Below are 13,269 nucleotides of genomic sequence, written 5' to 3'. Positions count from 1 at the left end.
TAAAAAAATTTAGTTTGTTTCGTACGCAAAATTATACCTAATAAAGTAAACATACGTGAATGAATACCTTGCTTTGTCATCTGTTGTTATAATATTACAGATCAAATCAAATGTCATATAATCATATTAATAGCTACAAGTCAAACATTAACCCCAAAAATCCGGCATAATTCACAAACTCAGACATTTTGTGCATATCAGCAGCACTCATACATGCATCCTATCTCCTCTCTCTCTCTCTCTCTCTCTCTCTCTCTCTCTCTCTCTCCATTGACAGTTTGATTAACATCATGATCATTATCTCTAATGCAAATTAATGATGGAGGAAACTTGTAGCTAGATTACTTCTAGTACGTACTACCAAAAGTTTCCCAATTTGCATTTTGGAAGTGGGCTAGTTTGACACTCTTTCTTCAAAAGCCTTATATCCTTGTCCCATGCGACAACAAGCTTTCTATGAAAGATGTGGTCTATATTAAATGAGTAACATCCTCCGGTCAAAGTTATGTATTTTTGTTGTTGCTAAAGTTAGAAAGGAGGAGAGGGGAAACTCGCACACACGGGTACCACAGGAGTTTGAGCCCATGCATGACCACTTGAAAGCACCAAAGACCTGAGACAATCCAACTAACACTCTATTTGTCAAAATTATGTTATCATACTGATGCTTATGTTGCTAGACAATAAATTTACTAATTAGGTTCACCGTTGTTGTATCTATCAACATAAACATCAGTCTAGCAATAAATCACGTTCCTTATAGGTAAGAGTAATAGACCATCATGAATACGCAGTACACAAATTGATTGATACTTTGAAGAGGATCTTAAATTTCCATGTTCATTTCAGAAAATATAATTGCAGGCGTGCCAGCTTTTTCTTTTGTAACAACGAAATAGCTCCTCTTCATAAGAGGCTCAACTTCAACTTCAACATCAACTCATAATAAATTGATAAACGAGGAAAACTGAGGCACAATTAAATAAAGAAAAGAAGGAAACAAAGAAAATGAAAAATATGGCATGTGATATAGACTGCAGTCTTAGGTTCTTAGGTTCTTAGCTCATGCGTGCTATATAGCAACCATACCACATGCATGCGTCGCCACAGCTGACATGAATATATATTATTTTTTACCTGAGAAAACACCACAAATTGAAATTCATATTCTCTCTTTCTTTTCATTTTTTTTCACTGTGAAAATATGAATGAATGAATTAGGAGGTTGTCAAAATCACTTTGTTGTGTTGAATTGAGCGTGGGTGGGCGTTGTTGACGGGGGCTTTTCATGACTGACTGACTGACTGACTCATGACATTCATGATTTATAATTGCCATGGTTGGTATATATGGGATGGGAGCAAAGCAAGCAAAACTGAGATGACATTCATATTATTATTAGTTTTAGGTCAAATCAAATCATGGGCTCTCTCTCTCTCTCTCTATCTCAACACTCAAGTGCCCTTGGACGACCTTTTTACGTGGGCCCAAATTATGATGGACTCAGCCTACCAAATCCATGAGCAGAAGAAACACTCAAACTCTGAAACGAAAGAGATGTGACATAATTAGAAAATAAGAGAGAAAACGAGGGTTTCCACATTTAGAGGCTCCAATTTACTTCAATTTCGTGTAGGCCTGAGTTGTGCTTGATCAGAATTTCAGAAAGGTAGTGTTGCTATTTGGAAAGATAGTGTTGCTATTTGGACCATTTTTACTGATAATGTTATTGATCACCTCTCTAATATATGTGGGTCTCACATACACTAACATGGCTCATCTCTATTAGAGATGTGATCAGCAATGTGGTCGATAAATGTGATACAAATAACATTATCAGTAAAAATATGATAAATAAAACATGTTTTTTTATAAACCACGCCGAGGATAGATTGAAAGAACTATAATCCATGTATACGAAACCCAATTTACTTCAATTCATGCTATTAGTTATATTCATTCAAATGAATTGAACACATCACCTCAATTGTAGGAATAATATTTTTAATAGACCTCTTACTACAAACAAACAACGTTGGACACGAGCCAAGCCGCTACGAAAATAAAAAATAAATTATGACACGAGAGAAGCATTGGACACAAGCAAATACAATTTGAAGCCCATTTCAAAACAAATAAAGGCCTTCACAAACCACTACCATTTCGAAAAATATAGTTTCATCTAAGAATGGGCTTCACCCTTCAAGACCATAAGTTATGGGCCCCACCATGGGCGGACCTCCTTTCATCCTGACTTCCAGTTCCTCTGAGAGAGAGAGAGAGAGAGAGAGAGAGAGAGAGATGATGTTGTTGAAGATTGGTGGTGGCACAGCCATGGCTGTCCCTCGTAGAACTTTATGGAGGAGACCCATGTGCTTGGCTTCCAACGTCGACACCGAGCAGCTACGTGTTCAACTCGTTCAGCTCCATTCTGAGGCTGAGAGCGCCAGAGGCAAAGGTATATAAATATAACTACACAATACACCTGTTTTGATGTCTTCCATAGTATTGGGCATACCCTTTTGCCTTTATGAATGAAAAAACACATTTTTATCCTCAATCCATTGCAAGTTATTGTCTTGTGTTTGTTTTCTTTTGTTATTGGAAGTTATTTTTTCTAGAGAATTTGTATGAAGCCTCTTGTGAATCAATAATATGATTAGATTTTCTGCTTAGTGCAGAAATTTGGTTATGTTTATAGCTATATGCTTTTGATTAGGTTATGAAGTTGCTTTCTATCCAATATTTGATGGGTTGTTTGTTCATTGTTGATGATTGGATAGTGTATTGTTGGCCTAGTGATTTTGCCGAGTTACAATTTTCTTTCTTGGTCCTCTATTTACTTAATCTTTTTCTGTTCCAATGTGCTTTTAGTGTAAGGTTGAATTCCCTGTTGGTTAATTGCTGCACCTTATGATAGTTATTCTTGGTTGTTGGCTTAGCAAACAATGCAAGGTTGAGGCTTCTTCGACTGTCAGAGACAGCTGAGAATCTTAAAAGGCAAGCAGCAATTAATGTCCAAACTGGGAAGGAAGATGATGCAAGGGAACTACTCTTTCAGAAGAAAAAGGTCATAGAAGCATTGGAGAAGTCCAAAAAACGCTTAGAATTGCTTGATGAGCTTTCCTCAAAGCTTAATGAGGTAAAATAAAATGGTACTAATTATGAAAGAAATTTGCTTGGTTTTAGCTGAGGAATTTACTGGATAAAATCGTTGGTTTTAATAAAGCTGTTTAAGATGAAAGTCCACTAATCCAATATGGTTCTGTTGACAAAAATGAACCATCGGGTGGATTGGCTTATGATGTTTGAAGCTTCCCCCTTTTCGGCATTCCCAGATATGATTAATCATCACTGCCCTGGTACTTTGGAAGGCACTCATATACCCATCTGTGATTTTTTTAAAAATGGTATATAGGGGAACATCTCTGTTCTTAGGGTGGATGATTCTTGTTCATTACTGCATAAAAGAAAATAATGTAATACCTCAGTTGAGCGTTTAGGAAGGAGGCCAGGGTATAGTCCAGTTGGTAGCCACACCTCTTAGAGGTCCCGAATTCATATCATTCTTCCCCAAAATGTCAGGTCTTATCTCAGTTGAGCCTTTAGGAAGGAGGTCAGGGTATAGCCCATTTAGTAGCCACTCTTTCTTAGACAGGAGGCCCCAAATTCAAATCATTCTTCCCCAAAATGTCATAACTGATAACAAAAATCCTAACCACTAGTAAGATAAACTTTTTCCTTCAAATTTTTTTCTTAATATTTTTATTCCAATATATGATCTTTTAATATATCTTATTCAAGAACTTTACCTTTCAGCCTATCATATGATCAGAAGAAGACTAATTTTGTTTCAGGCGATTTCTCTAAAAGAAAGGCAGCTAATTGGGAATGTTACTTTGGATCTAGAAGTTGTCAGAGATGATGCTTTCAGTCCAGTTCGAATTGTATCCCCAACACCAGATGTTGCAGAAGATTTGGAGGAGGGCAAAGAATTTGCCTCTAATGATCTGAAGCTCAGCAATGATGAAGAAAAGTCGCTTCTTGCAGAGAGCCAAGCAAGCGTACCTGTTGAGCCAGAGGGGGAGGATCTTCGAGAACCTTTAAATAAGGGAGCTTGGAATGAAGATGAGATAATTACTAGCTTGAAGGGAATAACCTCTTTTGAGAAATTCTTGGAACATCTGGATCATCAACTTAACAAAATTGAAGCAGAACTTGTCACTATTTTAAGAATCTCAACCTTGGTAGTGGACAGCCAGGAGAAACCAAAAAATTTTAAGGTGCAACAAATAATGGAACTTCTTGAGAGTATCGCTGGCGTTAGACAGAGGTATGCATATTAGTGAACACAAAAGTTGGTGTAGTTTGTCAATGGTCCCCTTTACAAGACGCTCATAACTGTTACTCCTGTAACATTTCCTGTATGCCTTTCAGTTTTTATTTTTTGCTGGATCTGTATGTTCATTTCTAACTCCATTCTCATTCATGATCTTTGCGGTCACAGAATTTCAAGTATCAAGATGGCAAATGTGGAGATCAGATAAAGCTTCAATTGTTTTATTGTCTCTGGAATCTGGTAAGGATTGCATTTATGCATGAGAAATTAGCTCCAACTCTGTTTTTAGCATGGAAGTTTTTTAAACTAGAAGTTGGAGATCATGTAAATTACACGTGAAAAATTAAGACGACAAGATGTCTCTTCAGTCCCTGATGTTGTCAAATCATACTTCTCAGGACTCTGCTGGAAGTTTATAGCATGAAAACTAGCAAGGACTGTGTCTATATATCATCTGCCTCTTGGTATGCATCACTATTAGGCTGAGGGACTGGGGTTGGTGTTCTGGGCCTTGATAATTAATGGAATAATCAGGAAACAGTTTTATGTAAATGGTTTTACTTTTTGGTGATAACATGTTGTCCATTATTTGCTTCCCTGGACACTTGATAGCAAAGATCCCAAGAAGATAAAGGGAGAGAGAGGCTATATTTAGAGTTTTGGCTGCCAGTCAAGTATACATAGAGGCAGAGATATATGCACCTCTTCAATCTATAAATGCATTTTTGCTTTGGTGTGGACAACCTAGTTGATTACGACATTCTTTATAATATGACTATCATATTGTAATCAATAAATGTCATATCACCCCTCCTTTTTTCGTGCCTTTTCATTTACATGTATATATAGGGATTTATGCCCTAGGTGAATCACATATTTTCATCCATGCCTAAATCAGACAGTTCTATTGCGCAATAAAGAAACTGTAAAACAAAACTTTACAGTGTGTAATGGAGAAATAATAAAAACTACAGTTGACTAATGATACTCTCTTTGTCCATACTGTCAGGTAGGCCAAGCATTAATAAATCTCTAAGGAAAGCTCCACCTCATGTTGTGAACTTATGTGTGCATAGTGCGATACAGTTTGTCAAAGGATTGCAAAGCAATAAACAGCTACTTCATTGCTTCAGCAAGATTTGGGGATTGAATGAATTTTAGCAGACATCATCTATATTTCCTTGAAAAAGGTGCTCAACCTACAGGAATTGTTCATGATATTTCAAAAAAGACGGGGGTTTTTACGGAGCTTCGCCTTAATCAACAAACACAAGTAATATTAGTTGCTTTGCCCATAGTATTTGATTGATGCCTATCCAATTTCAAATGTCATTCATTTCAGCTGCCTTTCATGCTCTTGCTTCTATTGTAAAATGTTTTGTTTGCATTAGATAATGTAGTTGAGCAGGCTGTATATGTTCCATACCTTACTTCTGCGCAGCAATGGTTGTTCTTTTGATAAACTCACAGATTTTCTAGAACAGAGAATGTAAGTGAACTTTCATTAAAATTGTAGGGATTAATATAACTTGCCAGATGACTTCAGTAAACGAAACGAGCAAGTAACAATGAAATGAGATATTTGAGTACTCATTTTTATTTGCAATTTGGAAGTATTTACAAAAGAATTGAATTGGGTTTTTTCTTCTTTGGAGTGAAACCACCAAATTCATGTGCCTAGTTCTACCTCTATATACCTGTATATTGAAAAATTCAGCACTCTCACAGTTTGCTTCCATTAATTGCAGGAGCAAGTTCTGTATCATGCTTCAGTCCTTCAGTCTTTCCATTGAGGAAATCATTCTGGAATAAAGTCACCTGTTACCTTCCATTAGGTCAACAAGAGTAATTTTGTCATAATTACTATGTTCCAAAGAATCAAATTGCTTGCAAATTTGCAGGATGTCATTCTCCGTAACCCTTCCCATCTCCTTAAGCTTGTATATGACAAACTCTGATTTGCTGTCATTAAAGAGAAAAAAAGAAGAAGAAAGTTAACATAAATACATATTAGGCAAAACATAAATAGAAAGCTACTGAAGGGAAAACTCAAAAAGAGGCTTAAATGCATGTAGAGAAAGCTAGGGTTTACCTGATGCATCCATCATTATTAAGGTCTGCTGCTAATAAATCCCTCATCGTAACTTCCTTCTGAAGAACCCATTTCGCAATTCGGCGATTCCTCTTGTCGATTCTAAGCTCAGTCAAGTACAGAAAAGCCCTGGCAACAGCCAATGTGCTTACCAATAACCACACAATTGCAAAACACCTTCCTCCGACTGTCTTGAAAGCCAAATCCCCATAACCCACAGTTGTGACTGATGTAACAGAGAGGTAGAAGCTATTAATCCAGCTCATGTCCTCCAAAAAATGCACTGTAATTGTCCCTATAGCTATACAACCAATAACAACTGACAATGCCAACCCCACCTTGATTCTTATTCTCATTCTTCCTTTCTCTCTATCGATCATATACGTCTGAATCATGTTGTTGAACTTAGTCTCATCCATGGTGCTCAACAAGACTGCTTCTTGCCTGTCACAGATGTACGCCACCAACCCGTTGAGCAGGATATCAATGAACCCGAAACCGACCAAGATGAAGAAACAGGTGAAGAGCTTGGTAAGCGTGGTTTCCGGAACAATGTCGCCATATCCAATGGTGCAGAGCGTGACCACAATGAAGTACAGAGCGTCCACAGGCTTGTAGGTTCCTTGGCCCTTGAAATTTGCACTGGTTGTACAGAATATGACAATGCCAATTATGACATACACAATGACACCGATGAAGGCTTGGCGGACAATTAAAGGGGTTGATTTAGGGGACGGCCTAGGATCCACAGAGTCTCGAATTGGCACCCGGGCGTCAGTAAACACCGATGGCGCCGAGTGTGACCGGTGTTGGAGCTTCCTCTTCTTGTTCTTGTTCAAGTTGACAATGAGATTGGCATAAGAAGAAGAGTTTGGTGTTGTGATAATGGGAACAATAACATCACCGCCTGTGAGGAGCTGAGCAGTTGAGAGACGCCTGGATGGACCAACATCAAGGTATGCTGAGGAGGGGAAGGAGCTTCTTGGTGTTCTGCCTCTGCTAGGCTCTTGCTGATCTTCGCCGCCAACGCCAAGTCTTGTTTCAATCTTGGGAAGAAAAGATTCATCCATGGTGATTGGCTCTGTATGTATTTCACGAAACTAAAGATTCAAAGTCTTGGTATTATTGAGTTATGTCGTCTCTTTTAAGAAAGATTGGATAAAAAAGCAAAGGAAAAAAAAAAAAGAACTCCAACTACAAGTCAAATCCAGGGAGGAAGAGAGAGTTGAGTGGTTGTTAATCTAAATTGCACCCCTTTTTCATAATTGCGGCTAATTTATTTTTATGTGATGGTAGTTATAAGTTGTGATCTAACTTGTGACTTGGGAGATTACTTGCACTGGGCTAATTTCTCCACCTTCTCTTTTTATTATTATTTTATGTAATTTTCTTAATACAAGCACTAATAGGAAAGGAGCAAATCGAATACAGAATCTCGAGTCCATTGAGGAATGTTTTTTGATCACTTAAATTACAAACTTCCTTAATTGTTTCTTAACCCATAAAATTAAGTAGCTTTTTTTCCTTTTCTGAAGTTAGGAAGGAAAGAGGTTTTTTCCATACACACACTAAGGTGCCATGAGAGTTTGAATATGAGATCACTGTTGAATATTATTATTATAATGATGAAAAACTTAATTAAAACTTGTTAGTTGGTGTTAACGTGATATAATTATATCAAGGCCGTAGTTTGCTATTTGTTGAAAAGTACATAAAGAGTGACGTGTGTTAATAAAAAAGGTGAACATCATGATCTTGCCATTATAGTGGGAAAAAAAATTAATCAAACTTCTATTTTGGCTGACTTCTATTTGTCCAAGTATATGATGATGAGGACTTGACTAACCTAACTTTTGTGTCTGACCAACCTAAATTCAAAACAACGTTTTATATCTTTTGGGCTTATTGACAGTTCAGTATATTAAATAAAATAATAATATTAAAATATTTTCACCATTTACAACTTAAATTATTTTATTTTATTTTATTGATTGATATTATGTTTATACTTGTTCTATTTCAATTATCCTCTGAAAGTCACTGCTTTCTGTTTTTATTTGTTATCCAGTTTTCTATTTATTATATGTCTCTTGAGTTTTAACAAAAATGGTATGCTGCAGGCCTAAAGCAATATCTTACAAACAGCAAGGGACAAACATACTCTTATTCTTTTGTGTACAAACAAGGGATTTAGGCATGGCCAGACAGAACTTCCCCCCAATTGGAATTATAGTACTATTCAGTGTTTTCTTGTACCCACCACATTCAATTTGGTGCAATCTGGTGGTGATCCCATGGAGTGATAAATGGTGTCACAGAAATGCAGATAATAATCTGGCTGTAGCTCTTCACCCATGAAATGAAGAAGACATGTCATGAAACAGAACTTTACAGAACCTATGTGTGCATAGTGCAGTGCAATAAACAGATACTCGATTGCTTAATCAACAAGCATCCTGTCATAAGATCATTTGGGGATTGAGTGAATTTTATCAGACACCACCAAACACAAGTAATAGAACAGAGAATGCAATTCACTAAACTTATAGGGATCTTGCGAGATTCAGTAAACGAAACGAGCAAGCAACGATGAAATGAAGATCATTTTTATTTGAAATTTCGAAGTATTTACAAAAGAATTGAATTTTGGGTTTTCTGCTTTGGAGTGAAACCACTAAGTTCATGTGCCTAGTTCCATGTACCTGTATATTTAAAAATTCAGCACTCTCACAGTTTGCTTCCATTAATTGCTGTACCAAGATCTGGATCATGTCTCAGTCCTTCCATTGAAAAAATCATACTGGAATTAAATCACCTGTTACCTTCCATTAGGTCAGCAAGAGTAGTCCTTATTACTATGTTCCAAGGAATCAAATTTCTTGCAGATTTGCAGGATGTCACTCTCTGCAACCCTTCCCATCTCCTTAAGCTTGTATATGATAAAATCTGATTTGCTGTCAATGCCATTAAAGTAAAAAAAAGAAAGAAAGTTAACAAAGAGAAACTCAACTCAAACAAGATAGTGCATTTTCAAAAACATGTCAAAATAGGCTTAAATCCATATAGAGAAAATTAGGGTTCACCTGATGCATCCATCATTATCAAGGTCTGCTGCCTTTAAATCCCTCAGAGTAACCTCCTTCTGAAGAACCCAATCGGCGATTCGGCGATTCCTCTTCTCCATTCTAAGCTCAGTGAAATACAGAAATGCCCTGGCAACAGCCAATGTGCTTACCAATAACCACACAATTGCAAAACACCTTCTTGCAGTAGTCTTGAAACTCAAATCCCCATAGCCTAGAGTTGTGTGACTGATGTAACAGAGAGGTAAATGCTATCAGGCCAGCTCATGCCCTCCAGAAAATGCACTGCGAATATCCCTATACCTATACAAACAATAACAATTCCCAATGCCAACCCAATCTTGCTTCTTGTCCTGATTCTTCCTTTCTCTTTATCCACCATATACGTCTGGATCATGTTCTTGAACTTCCCATCCGAGGGCCTCAACAAGACTGATTCTTTGTCACAGATGTACGCCACCAACCCATTTAGCAGAATTTCGAAGAACCCGAAACCGAGCAAGATGAAGAAACAGGTGAGGTACTTGTGGTACTCGGAACAATGTCGCCATATCCAATGGTGCAGAGCGTGACCACAATGTAGTACAGAGCATCCACAAGCTTGTGGGTTTTTTCGAGCTCGAAACTTGTTGTGCAGAATATGACAATGCCAATTATGACATACACAATAAGACCAATTATGAGCTTCTTCTTGTTGTTGTTCAATACGGCAATGGGATTGGCGAAAGAAGAAGAGGTTGGTGGCGTGGGAATAGGATCGGGAACGACAGCATCACTGCCGGTGACCAGCGGAGCAGGTGAGAGGCTTGAAGGGCAAGGAAGTTGTTGGTGTTGTGCTTCCGCTAGACTCTGGTTCATCTTTGCCGCCAACGCCAAGTCTTGTGTCATTCTTGGGAAGAAAAGGTTCATCCATGGTGATGAAAGATTAAGGATTTAAAGTCTTGGTGTTATTGAATTTGTGAAGAAAAAACACCAACTCCAATTACAAGTCAAATCCAGGGAAGAAGAGAAAGTTGAGTGGTGGTTTGTTTGTTCATCTAAGTTCAAGTAGAACCCTTTTAAATTTTGTTTCAATTTTTTCAGGAAATGGTATAGCCCGCTTTACTATTTTGACACGTGATAACTATGCGCTGAGGCTCCTTTTTTAATATATAAATAGTATAGCCGTGCGGCTATACTGTTTAAAAAGAAAATTTAATCTGGGAAATTTTGTCCGCATGTCGGGAGAGGTTTTTAAATTTTTTTTTTATTTTTAAAAACGGTTCTTTACTTTTGTTTTTTTGGCCTACTTCTTCAATTAAATATGTGTAATTGAGTAATATGTTAGCCTTTTTGAATTATTTTAATTAGTAATTATATTTTAATATAAAAATTAAAGAAAAAGTCTACAATATAACTAATTTATATTTATGAATGTTGTAAATGCATGAGTTGGTGGATGACCACCATACCTCTTAATATTCCACCGTTGGATTTTATGTAACATATGCACTAAGTATTTGTAATTAATGCTTGTAACCTATAGGTATATTGTAAATGATGGTATTCAATCTCCTATCTTGTAAGCCTATAAATAGGTGGTTCTACCAAAGATTTAGTGAAGAATAAATATGGTGAAACTTTGTCTTTAGCATATCACTTCTCTCTACATTTTCTCCCTCTAGTTTTATAACACGTTATCAGCACGACATTGCTCTTGGTATGTTTTCTTTCTCTAAATTTTCTTTCTTCTTATATGAGCTAGAGTCATCACATGGTATAGAGTTTCTTTGTACTCACCATCAGACTTCATCATGCTTGTTTAAGAAAAAAAATTCTTATTCTTATTACACATGAATATAATGCCATGTTTTTGTTTTTATTTGTTTGTTTATTTAATTTTAAGTATGATCTTAATTATTATGATGAGTTTGAATTATACAAAAGATCAGGGGCCCGAAGTTCCGTGATCCTCATCATATAACTAGATTAGGATATAGAGTCCTTTTGATTGAATCAGAACCTGAAGTTCTTTGATTCTAAATAATTGAGGGCGTGAAGTTCCGCGAATTTAAAGAGCACATAAGGACATAAAACTCCTCGATTTTATATTAATCAAAATCAGAATTCCATGAGGCCTACATATGTCAAGAACTTGAACCAGAAGTTTCGAGTGCATATACATCGATTTGAGTATGAAGTTCAAAGCACAACTATTAATTCAATTTATTTAGATCTACGTATTCGTACCTGAAGTTTCGAATATATATTGATATGAACCTGAAGTTCATAGTTTTTCATGAATCTTAATACTATATATGAACTTGAAGTTCATTACTTATTTGTGCCTATATGAACCTGAATTGGTTGGAAATCCAATTCTTAAACTTGTAGTTTTATCTACATATTGAATCCACATTAATATTGGATTATCTTGGAATTTCATAATCTTTAATTGATTTATTTTATTCCTTGTTTATACCACTTTACTTATTTTATTATATTATGTTTTATTTATGTTAGGTTATTAATTAATTTCGTTTTACAATGGTAATGTTTTGTATTACCGCCCCAATATTGATAGCCAGAGGCGTCTATTGGAGAAACTTCCTACTTTCTTTTGTGGGTAGGAAGTTTATGATGTTATGAACCAAAAGTTCTTGAGGCCCCAATATTACACAACTATTATAGTTGAAGATTATGATGTCATGAACTAGAAGTTCATTGACCGAATAACTTTTATGTTGTGACATGACTATCTTGGCAATCCATGTCCCACAATGATGCATAAGATTTTTATAAATTTGTAAGGACATCGTTTAAAGACTCGAATTATTGTCTTGTCCAACAATATCATTACAAAGAACGCTCACAAATAAAAGCTGTCATAAGATCATCTCAGTCAAAAATTGACTTTGAGCCATCTTTCCTGAAATAATTCAAGGGGATATTTGTGAGCATATACAACATTTAATTATGGATCACTTCACCAGTTTTACTGAATGTGCCTACTAAAATGGTCACATATTTGATAACGACTGTGAGTTTATTTTCCTACATTTTGAGACAATTTTCCCGCCGTTAGGGGGAGAAATGACAATTCCTAAAGAACGTCGTGAAATAGTGTTGAATCAATCCGCTTTTGTCTCATCAAGATAATGCATATATAAGTTGTACATATGCTAACATGGATTGATATTCTCGTATCACAATCCATTAACATGGTGACTATATATATAATGCATGCCTGAAACATGTCAGGAATATAGGTTCTAAAGACTTAACTCCTCATAAATGGAGATTATTTGAAAAATTCAAGCCCTATAAAAAATAACGCTCTATAGGAGGTTATGATCCACATATTCTAAATAATTCATTGTAAAAGAGATGTTTGTCCCATAAGTAACAACATAAGCCCCTGAAGAGGCATTGGTACCCCAAAGCAATGAGATGATTATAAATTATGCATGTGCATGCACATAAGAATTGTGGGATCACAAATTGATGATACATTTGGTTTATTAGTAGCTACTACAATCATCAAGGGCTATGATTATATTAAATCACGTTTCATGAATGTCGACAAGTTAAGTGATTGGCCAAAAATGGAAATAGGCAATTCCATTTATCACTAAATAAGAAGAGTTGGATATTGAACCTATAACTCAAACACCAAATTACAAATGTTCAGTATGAAGGTTACGAATTGGTGTTTGTGAAGTGAAATAAGATCACTAATATGACATAAGGTTTCCTGGGAGAGACATGTGGTTTTA

At 36.2% G+C, this 13,269-nt stretch overlaps 2 protein-coding genes and 1 pseudogene across 6 annotated transcripts; 1 reads left to right on the top strand and 2 right to left on the bottom strand.

Annotated features, from left to right (window-relative positions):
* On the top strand, positions 2,169-6,174 carry LOC18782166. Of its 5 annotated transcripts, none has more exons than XR_002270817.1 (6): positions 2,170-2,458; positions 2,943-3,142; positions 3,858-4,333; positions 4,508-4,579; positions 5,349-5,612; positions 6,088-6,174. XR_002270817.1 is itself a non-coding variant. In XM_020560505.1 (5 exons), exons 1-4 carry the CDS (start codon positions 2,218-2,220, stop codon positions 4,545-4,547), a joined length of 957 nt encoding a protein of 318 aa, XP_020416094.1. In that variant the 5' UTR covers positions 2,169-2,217; the 3' UTR covers positions 4,548-4,579; positions 5,353-5,801. The 5 variants fall into 5 exon arrangements, 3 of the variants coding, with proteins under 3 accessions (XP_020416094.1, XP_020416095.1, XP_007215762.2); XR_002270818.1 differs by having other exon boundaries at positions 5,349-5,529; positions 6,088-6,172; XM_020560505.1 differs by lacking the exon at positions 6,088-6,174 and having other exon boundaries at positions 2,169-2,458; positions 5,353-5,801.
* LOC18783575 (two-pore potassium channel 3) lies at positions 5,903-7,839 on the bottom strand. The gene is made up of 2 exons (XM_007215411.2): positions 6,432-7,839; positions 5,903-6,301 (listed from the first exon to the last, which is right to left on the bottom strand). Exons 1-2 carry the CDS (start codon positions 7,499-7,501, stop codon positions 6,154-6,156), a joined length of 1,218 nt encoding a protein of 405 aa, XP_007215473.1. The 5' UTR covers positions 7,502-7,839; the 3' UTR covers positions 5,903-6,153.
* On the bottom strand, positions 9,112-10,427 carry LOC18784175 (annotated as a pseudogene).

The sequence above is a fragment of the Prunus persica genome, chromosome G3, assembly GCF_000346465.2.
Source record: "Prunus persica cultivar Lovell chromosome G3, Prunus_persica_NCBIv2, whole genome shotgun sequence".
NCBI classification, from domain to species: domain Eukaryota; kingdom Viridiplantae; phylum Streptophyta; class Magnoliopsida; order Rosales; family Rosaceae; genus Prunus; species Prunus persica.
This window is presented reverse-complemented; position numbering and strand designations above follow the sequence as displayed.